Here is a 10,000-nt window from a genome sequence, read left to right on the forward strand (position 1 = left end):
TGCCTCTTGTAAAGTGTCTTGAAATTAAAATTTGTTATGAAATGGAAAGCTATAAAAATAAAGATTGCTTGACTGATTGAACTTCTAGACCATGGCTTCATTTTGTTATCAGACGACCGTGTGACTTTAAACAAATGAGGTTGGTGACAGATACAATGGGAATGATGTCACTCCTACACAGAGCTATGTTTACATTGGTATGGTCTACCCAGTTATGTAACATTGTTTGACACAATTTTGCCAAATTAAAGCATGTTAATGATAAATAAGAGGCCCCAACATTGATCCAAGGGGAACGCTACAAATTCAAGAGGTGTGCTCAAATGTACAAATTCACCGGAAGATATCCGGTGTCGTTTGAAACCCTCAATCAATGAAAAATAAGGAGGAGTTATTAAGTAGAAGCTTTTACTATGTGATCAGTTATGTTGAAACAATTCCAGCATCACCACAGCGCCAGAGGCGACATCTTGTTGGCATCTTCGTTAGTGACGGCAGATTGATAACTTCCTCAGAAAAGCACTTCAGCACAACAAAAGTAAATTTCTGCTGTAAATGACTAACCCTAACCCCTAACCCTCATCATCTCACGCATGATCTGGGCCACAACTTGAGCGACGTGTGCTGCAGCTTTTGGTCTGACAAGCTCTTATAACATCAGTTTGTGGTGAAAACGAAAGAAAAACTAGAGAGAGTAGCATCATTGCCCAAATGAAGGGTTGATTTGTTGCTCCGTGCATACCTAAATTTATCTGCTAAGGTTCAAACTTATCAAGATAATTTGCCAAACAATCCTAAATTCTTACATTTCTGACTGCAGTGGTGGTTTAGTCAAATCAAATCAGAGTCTCAGCTTTTTAACGGTTTTATGACAGCTCAAAGTTCATGATCCGGACATAAAAATGCTACGACAAGTGTAACTAGACGGACACATACTGAAAGTCAAACGTTTCAACTTCATAATGAAGTAACAAATTGAGACAGAACATGATCTCCTTTCAGCTGGAAAAATGAGTCTCAGCGGATCAAGAATGTCTGAATCTTTTAGTCGCTGCAAAGGTAACACGGATTCTTTATGTCCCCGTTTAAAACGATTTATATGCAACGCAATTACTTTTGCAAGACTCCAATATTACACACACCAAAGCATCTTTCACATTTGGACAAGCTGAAAATATTGCAATGGAGGCCTGATCTTTCCGATAACACACCAATGTCTGAACCAGATCCTAAATCAAAACTATTGTAGTCGAGTCAGAAACATCCAGAAACACCAAAACTTCATTAAGCTAGGTCTATCATGACCTCGCTCTGTCTTGTGTTCTGGCTCTTTACTACTATATCCCTACACTCTCTGCAGCCGGCTCGGTGTCAGCCCCGTTTGTCAAACCTGACGTCTAAACAAATCGAACTTGGCCTGAGCATGCCTTGACCTGGAGGCATGATTTTGGCTGTTGTGTGCAGTTGTTATGGAAGCGATAAAACAGGTTGGAATAAATGTTTTGTGCTATGTTTTGATGTTAACCTCAAGCAGAGTAGGGTTAAATACCCCCCCCCCCCAAAAAAAAAAATCAAAGGCCTGATTCAGACAATCCATAAGTTATCTACTGAGACTATTTCCCCATTAAAACATTTCAATCTAATGTGTTGCCACAGACAACAAACATCTTGCTGCTTGCCCTCCAGTTGCATGTTAGCATATTTAGCTTTCCCATTAAAACCAAAGGGAGCAGTTAGCCTTAGCATACCTCCATGGTACTCACTGACATAATCCTGCTGTGCAACTTTCCTTATCCGTCCACATCCTCCTTATCCTCCTTACAATCTCTCCTCTTGCCTTGTTTGTCTCCTCGCCTCCAATTACCTCCTTTCCCTCCACATGTTTTTTTTTCTTCTTCACCTGCCACTCTTCAAAACTCCCCCATCCTTCTCCCAATCCAGCTGACGCCTCCCTCCTCCTCCCTCGCTCAGTCTGTTTTCTGGGTTAATGGCTGCCATGGCGACAGGCCTCACCTTATCATTACCGCTCACACCCTTTTTATTCTATGGCCTCTCCTGTCTCCCATTATGACTGCCAACGTGGACCTACCTATCATAACACGGGAGCTCAAAATGTCAAAGCTGTAGCAACACGCCAGCTCAGCCGTGGCGGCGTTGCAAACACTCCAAAAGTATGTATTATTTATGATTATACTTAATTATCATTCATAAAGTGTAGCCACAAATAATCGTTGAGTCCTTAATCAGCCAGCAGACAGACGCTCTTACTGTGAGCTGAGACATGACGGTTTGGTGTCCTCCATTAGCCAGTTAGCTGAGCATCATTAGAGACATTTTGAAGAACATGATGTGTCTGTTTGGAAGACAAAATAACCAGAATTTCAGGAGTTCAGGATTCAAGACGAAGCACATGAACCTCCTGATGTCATCAAACCGACTGAGAGCTTCTCCTGACAAAAAACAACAACAACAAAATCAACAGGCCAAGATGTTCAGCTATGACCAAACGTTTTCACTTTGTATTCCAATATTCAGAGAAATAAATATGTCTGGCATCTACAAAGACATGTGTATTTTACAGTTATGTACACCTTGTTTTAAGCCAAACTAAACAACAACAACCATGCCGTCTATAGAGGCTGGAGGAACATTTGTAAATATATTTTTAAGGTCACTTATTCTGATAAATCCTCTTCCTCATGTTCCTCTAACTCTAACATGTGTCTCTAGTCTGTCTCCAAACCCCCCAATGACGAGAAAAGTCCATCCTCTCCGTCTTCTGCCTGCTCCACTTTTCAGAAAATGTGTGCTCAAACAGGCCGTTTGGAGATTTTCCCTTCATGACATCACAAAGGGCAGTAGCCCCTCCCCCAGGTGGGTGACACTCCCACAGCTAGGTGTTTGTTCTGCCCTCTGAGTCTGCCTTCTCACCGTAAACAATAGGACATGGAGTGAGAAAGCACCGAGTACACCCGAGCCCTTCCAGAGAGGGGGCGTGGTCAGACACAGCTCATTTACATATTTAAAGGTACAGACACAGAAACAGCCTGTTCTGAGCAGGGCTGAAATAGAGGGGTTTATAGACATGATCAAATACAGGATCAGAGTGGATTTAGAACAAGAAACTTCACACACGTTTTGAGGAGCTCTGAGAGGAGGAGGAGATGTCACCTTTAAGTAACAGTGGTGCCCTATGTTGTCATGAGCATCAACACTTTCTATACCTCATGTTTACTATGACAGAATAAAGGAATTTATTACACAGCTGTGTTAAATACTTGATTCTGTCCCTCGATTATCGATGGATAAAAGATGTAAAAACTGAACACTGTGACAGAGAAATCTACAAAACTGAAGATGGTGCATTAAGTCAACACATCACAGAACGTGCTGATGAATATTGTGCATCCTCTGCAGCGACCATTTCATTTATAAAGTCGTCCATTCAGGTGTCTCTGCTCGTCAACACAGAGGGAGAGGAACTGTGTATGTATGTGTGAGCATGTAATAAGTCCAGTTAGCAACGTTAGCACCAGCGCTAGTTTGGTTACATCTGCCATCGCTCTAATCTCATGTAAACTAAAGAGACAGCGTCGCACGATGACGTCACACCGGTGCTCAGCGTGACGTCACAAGAACTAAACTCTGTTTTCCCCGTCTACACAGAAACACCTTAAAGACCTAAACACCTTGAGTTCCTGAACATCTTCACCCTGTAAGGACTTTTACTAAAGGAGAGTTTACAGAGACCTAAAACGCCGTTTGGGTACAAAAGGTCAAAACACAGAAAACCCTCCGTTTTCAAAAAATACCCGCCTACATGTGGACGAGGCCGCAGAGTGAAGCCCAGCAGAGGTTTTTCAAAATGATTCACACACTCTCGTCAGGGTGCATTTAGTCTGTCATGACCTCTGACCTCTTCACTATTTGAATCACGAGGCTCGTTCCGCTGACGCCCTTCCTGAGTGTCACTCGTGGATTAAAAACAAACAAAAGGTCGACGCTGCCGCCGCTCCAAATGCAAAACACCCCCAACAACAACGCAAATGTCAACCTGCTATGACAGCAATGAAGTGTTTGTGCATTGTGTGGTTTCATTTTTTTCAGCCGTCATCACGACAACCTGCTCCTCTGATGCTCCTTCACTTCACTGACGTCGCTTCAACACAGCGGAGACTCATCCTGTTCTAACATCCAGAGAGAAGTCTGTCAGACACATTTATTCACCTGGTGCTGCAGAGACTCACAGGTTACATGATCTGCTCATCGACTCTGAAGACTCAACAGATACTGAACACAATGAGCGTGCATGTTTCCTTTTTTAACCACCGCGTCCAGATGTTTCCCTCACTTCTTCAAAAACAGCTGAACGTGCAGAATCATCCATAAAGCAACGGCTGTGAAACACCTTAAAGGCAGGGTTATTTTTGAATGTAGCATTCCCTCAGTGCACCGTCTGCACCCGTCCCCTCTGTGCTCCCTCAGAAGCCACGCCCCCTCACTTACATGCATGAGCGCCGTTGCTCCAGAAGTGGACCTCAGCTCATCTCTTTGAATGAGGGCTCATTCATGCATGTGGTAGAGAGCGAGCAGGGAGACAGGGAGGCGTCTGATTGGTTCATCAGATTGGTACCTCGTGGCAGACATTGGTTGAAGTTTTTACAGACTTACAAACTGATACAGATGATGGATTTTCTTTGTTCCTTTTTCAGAGAACCTGAGTTATTAATTTCTGTCAGGACCTAAAGACAATTTACACCAAAACCTTAAAAAAGTGGATCTGGAGGAAATGACCAACCCTGACTTTAAACTTACGTAATCAATGAGTCTTTTTTTCAAACCAGAGAAAAGTCTGTAAACAAACCTCCTCCAGAGGCTGATTTTTAATCCTCAGTGTGATCTCGACCTGATCGCACATGTCTGAAAGGAGGTGATGCGTGTCGTCATCCACACCTAGCCACACCCACCTTCTCATCCATCCTCCTGCTCGTCCACCCGCACACCCTCCACCACCATCACCTCGGCGAGAAACCCCACCTCCCCCTCCCCCTCCTCACCGTGCACTCCATCTCCTCAGGCTCTGGTTTGATCTGTACAGAGGGCATGTCTGTCCCGCCCTCCTCCTCCTCCTCCTCCCTCGGTTCCTCCTCTTCCTCCTTCTTCTTCTTCTTCAAAGACTGTGACGCTACTTCCTCTCGCTCCTCCTCGCCTGCTTCCTCTTCCTCTTCCTTCAGCGGCGGCCGAGGCCTGGTCACCGGCTCCTCCTTCTCCTCCTCCTCTTGCGTCGGCGGCGGTGATGCTGACGACGGCTGCGGCTGCTGAGTTAGTGCGCTCTGCTTGGCCGGGCTCCTCCTCTTCTTCTTCTGGCCGCCGGCGGCGCTCTTCTTCTGCTTAGGAGTCGACTGGCACTGAGGAGGAGGAGGAGGAGAAGGTGAGATCTCTAACACATTCAAGAAGAAGAAGGTAAGAGAGGAGGAGAAAAAGAGAAAAAGAAAAGAGGGGAAGGGGGAAATATCAGAGAACAACGGGGGAAGGAAGGCTGAAAAAAAAGAAACTTCTAGGCCAGGAGAGAAGGATGAAAAGAAGGGATTTGTGAGAGGATTTGAAGGAGGAATGGGGAATTAAAGAGGAGGGGGGGATAGAGAAGGAAGCACAAGAGGGGGAAGGAAACTGTGAAATCATGGAGGGGAGGAAGACAGGTAGGAGAGGAAGCAAGACAGGAAATGGCAGGCTAGAGTTTGTAGGGGGGGAAAAAAACACATGACAACAAGCATTACCTCTGCTCTCAGAGCTGGTCCAGAAAAAAAAAAAAGAGAGACCCTTCTCAGAAATCAGCCAGAAGGGGGGGTAAGAACACACACACACAGAGACACACACACACACACACACACACACACACACACACACACACACACAAACACACACACACTCTGGTTTAAACAGAGAGATAGAAATTAAGGCTAAAAAGAGAGACAGAGGAGGCAGAGAAACAAAAGGCCTAATCCTGAGGCTGCCAGTGAGGGAATGAGAGCAAAAGAGAAATAACAGAGAGAGAGAGAGAGAGAGCGAGCGAGAGCAGGGAGGAGTAGCCGTGAAATGACCCCTCCCTCCCTTTCAGCAGCAGGCAGGCGGACACACCCTTTTCTGGAAGCCGAGAGAGAGAGAGAGAGCGAGCGAGAGGTGTGGGGAGTGCCGAGGCAGAGGAACGCACACACACACACACACACACACACACAGACACACACACACACACACACAGAGAGACACACACACACACACACACACACACACAAACACACACACACACACACACACACAGACACACACACACACACACACACACACACACACACACACAGACACAGACACACACACACACACACACACACACACACACACACACACACACAGAGACACACACACACACACACACACACACACACACTAGTCATGCACACACCCTTTTTCTTCTTCTCTGTCTCTATGTTCACTTCCTTTAACAGAATGTACTTCACTGTATCTGAAAACAACAACAACTAAATAAAAACTTGATCAAATAATGACGTGAAGAAGATACATGTCTACATGAAGAAGATACATGTCTACATGAAGAAGATACATGTCTACATGAAGAGGATACATGTCTACATGAAGAAGATACATGTCTACATGAAGAAGATACATGTCTACATGAAGAGGATACATGTCTACATGAAGAAGATACATGTCTACATGAAGAAGATACATGTCTACATGAAGAAGATACATGTCTACATGAAGAGGATACATGTCTACATGAAGAAGATACATGTCTATGTGAAGAAGATACATGTCTACATGAAGAAGATACATGTCTACATGAAGAAGATACATGTCTATGTGAAGAAGATACATGTCTACATGAAGAGGATACATGTCTACATGAAGAGGATACATGTCTACATGAAGAAGATACATGTCTACATGAAGAGGATACATGTCTACATGAAGAGGATACATGTCTACATGAAGAAGATACATGTCTACATGAAGAAGATACATGTCTACATGAAGAGGATACATGTCTACATGAAGAGGATACATGTCTACATGAAGAGGATACATGTCTACATGAAGAAGATACGTCTACATGAAGAAGATACATGTCTACATGAAGAAGATACATGTCTACATGAAGAAGATACATGTCTACATGAAGAAGATACATGTCTACATGAAGAAGATACATGTCTACATGAAGAGGATACATGTCTACATGAAGAGGATACATGTCTACATGAAGAAGATACATGTCTACATGAAGAAGATACATGTCTACATGAAGAAGATACATGTCTACATGAAGAGGATACATGTCTACATGAAGAAGATACATGTCTACATGAAGAAGATACATGTCTATGTGAAGAAGATACATGTCTATGTGAAGAGGATACATGTCTACATGAAGAAGATACATGTCTACATGAAGAAGATACATGTCTACATGAAGAAGATACATGTCTACATGAAGAAGATACATGTCTACATGAAGAAGATACATGTCTACATGAAGAGGATACATGTCTACATGAAGAAGATACATGTCTATGTGAAGAAGATACATGTCTATGTGAAGAGGATACATGTCTACATGAAGAAGATACATGTCTACATGAAGAAGATACATGTCTATGTGAAGAAGATACATGTCTACATGAAGAAGATACATGTCTACATGAAGAAGATACATGTCTACATGAAGAAGATACATGTCTACATGAAGAGGATACATGTCTATGTGAAGAGGATACATGTCTACATGAAGAAGATACATGTCTACATGAAGAAGATACATGTCTACATGAAGAGGATACATGTCTACATGAAGAAGATACATGTCTATGTGAAGAAGATACATGTCTATGTGAAGAGGATACATGTCTACATGAAGAAGATACATGTCTACATGAAGAAGATACATGTCTACATGAAGAGGATACATGTCTACATGAAGAGGATACATGTCTACATGAAGAAGATACATGTCTATGTGAAGAAGATACATGTCTATGTGAAGAGGATACATGTCTACATGAAGAAGATACATGTCTATGTGAAGAAGATACATGTCTATGTGAAGAGGATACATGTCTACATGAAGAAGATACATGTCTACATGAAGATACATGTCTACATGAAGAAGATACATGTCTACATGAAGAAGATACATGTCTACATGAAGAGGATACATGTCTACATGAAGAGGATACATGTCTACATGAAGAAGATACATGTCTACATGAAGAAGATACATGTCTACATGAAGAAGATACATGTCTACATGAAGAAGATACATGTCTACATGAAGAAGATACATGTCTACGTGAAGAGGATACATGTCTATGTGAAGAGGATACATGTCTATGTGAAGAGGATACATGTCTACATGAAGAGGATACATGTCTACATGAAGAGGATACATGTCTACATGAAGAAGATACATGTCTACATGAAGAAGATACATGTCTACATGAAGAGGATACATGTCTACATGAAGAAGATACATGTCTACATGAAGAGGATACATGTCTATGTGAAGAAGATACATGTCTACATGAAGAAGATACATGTCTACGTGAAGAAGATACATGTCTACATGAAGAGGATACATGTCTATGTGAAGAAGATACATGTCTACATGAAGAAGATACATGTCTATGTGAAGAAGATACATGTCTACATGAAGAAGATACATGTCTACATGAAGAGGATACATGTCTACATGAAGAGGATACATGTCTACATGAAGAAGATACATGTCTACATGAAGAAGATACATGTCTACATGAAGAAGATACATGTCTACATGAAGAAGATACATGTCTACATGAAGAGGATACATGTCTACATGAAGAAGATACATGTCTACATGAAGAAGATACATGTCTACATGAAGAAGATACATGTCTACATGAAGAAGATACATGTCTACATGAAGAGGATACATGTCTATGTGAAGAGTTGCTCTGCTCTTCAGGAAACTGAATGTGATGATTTCACAGACAAACTTTTAAAAATGTTTGACTCTGAGGAAGACGCAGCGCTCAGTCCTTTGTAGTGTTGTCTTGTCTCGGGCTCAGACTGGGCGGACTCTAGATTTGAAATCAAGACCGGTCAAGACCACCGCCTCGTTTTAAAAGAACCCGGTTACGGCCACAAACCAAGTGAGGGACACTCCCCCTAAACACAAGATGAGGATTGTTCTGTGATATTTATGGTCATGTCTCACCCTGCCTTGGTCTTGGTCTTGGTCTTGGTCTTGTCTTGGTCTCACCCTGCCTTGGTCTTGGTCTTGGTCTTGGTCTTGGTCTTGGTCTTGGTCTTGGTCTTGGTCTTGGTCTCACCCTGCCTTGGTCTTGGTCTTAGTCTCACGCTGCCTTGGTCTTGGTCTTGGTCTTGGTCTCATCCTGCCTTGGTCTTGGTCTTGTTCTCATCCTGCCTTGGTCTTGGTCTTGGTTTCACCCTGCCTTGGTCTTGGTCTTAGTCTCACCCTGCCTTGGTCTTGGTCTTGGTCTCGTCCTTTACACCTAAATAAATGTGCATTAAGTGATTCATTTCTTTGGATCCGGCCTGAGAGGAGGATCTGTTCCCTCTGTCAGATTTTGACTCCACGCCGTTATCCGCTGTGTGACCTCTGTTGATCTACACGAGTGGAAGTTATATATAAAAAAAACGACTTCCTGTTCTCTGTCTTTTTCTTCCTCTTTGAGCTCGCTTGATGCTGATGTGACCGTGGTTAACGCCGAACTGTCAGAGGAATATTTTAAACTTGTGGTTTTTTGAGATGAAGTCTGTGAGCTCTGCGCGTCCACACGTTCAGATCTTCTTCTTCTTCTTCTTTAAATCTACAAGTTAAAGTGGACGTCTTCACATGACATGCTGTGTGTTCAGAACCTGTTCAGAGTAACGGGAGGCCGACACAAAATGAGGGGTCACCATGTCGACGTATTGATCGGGT

The 10,000-nt window shown here is 42.9% G+C and overlaps 1 protein-coding gene across 2 annotated transcripts in view; it reads right to left on the reverse strand.

Moving 5' to 3' along the window:
- The window catches only part of klf8 (Kruppel like factor 8), an 85,957-nt gene that overhangs the window by 30,349 nt on the left and 45,608 nt on the right, over positions 1 to 10,000 (reverse strand). For both annotated transcript variants that reach the window (XM_061056153.1, XM_061056152.1), the window contains exon 2: positions 5,058 to 5,408. In XM_061056153.1, the coding sequence (XP_060912136.1) occupies positions 5,058 to 5,408 (351 nt within the window). The remainder of the gene's footprint in view (positions 1 to 5,057; positions 5,409 to 10,000) is intronic.

Source organism: Labrus mixtus, chromosome 14 (assembly GCF_963584025.1).
Source record: "Labrus mixtus chromosome 14, fLabMix1.1, whole genome shotgun sequence".
Taxonomy (NCBI): Eukaryota; Metazoa; Chordata; class Actinopteri; order Labriformes; family Labridae; genus Labrus; species Labrus mixtus.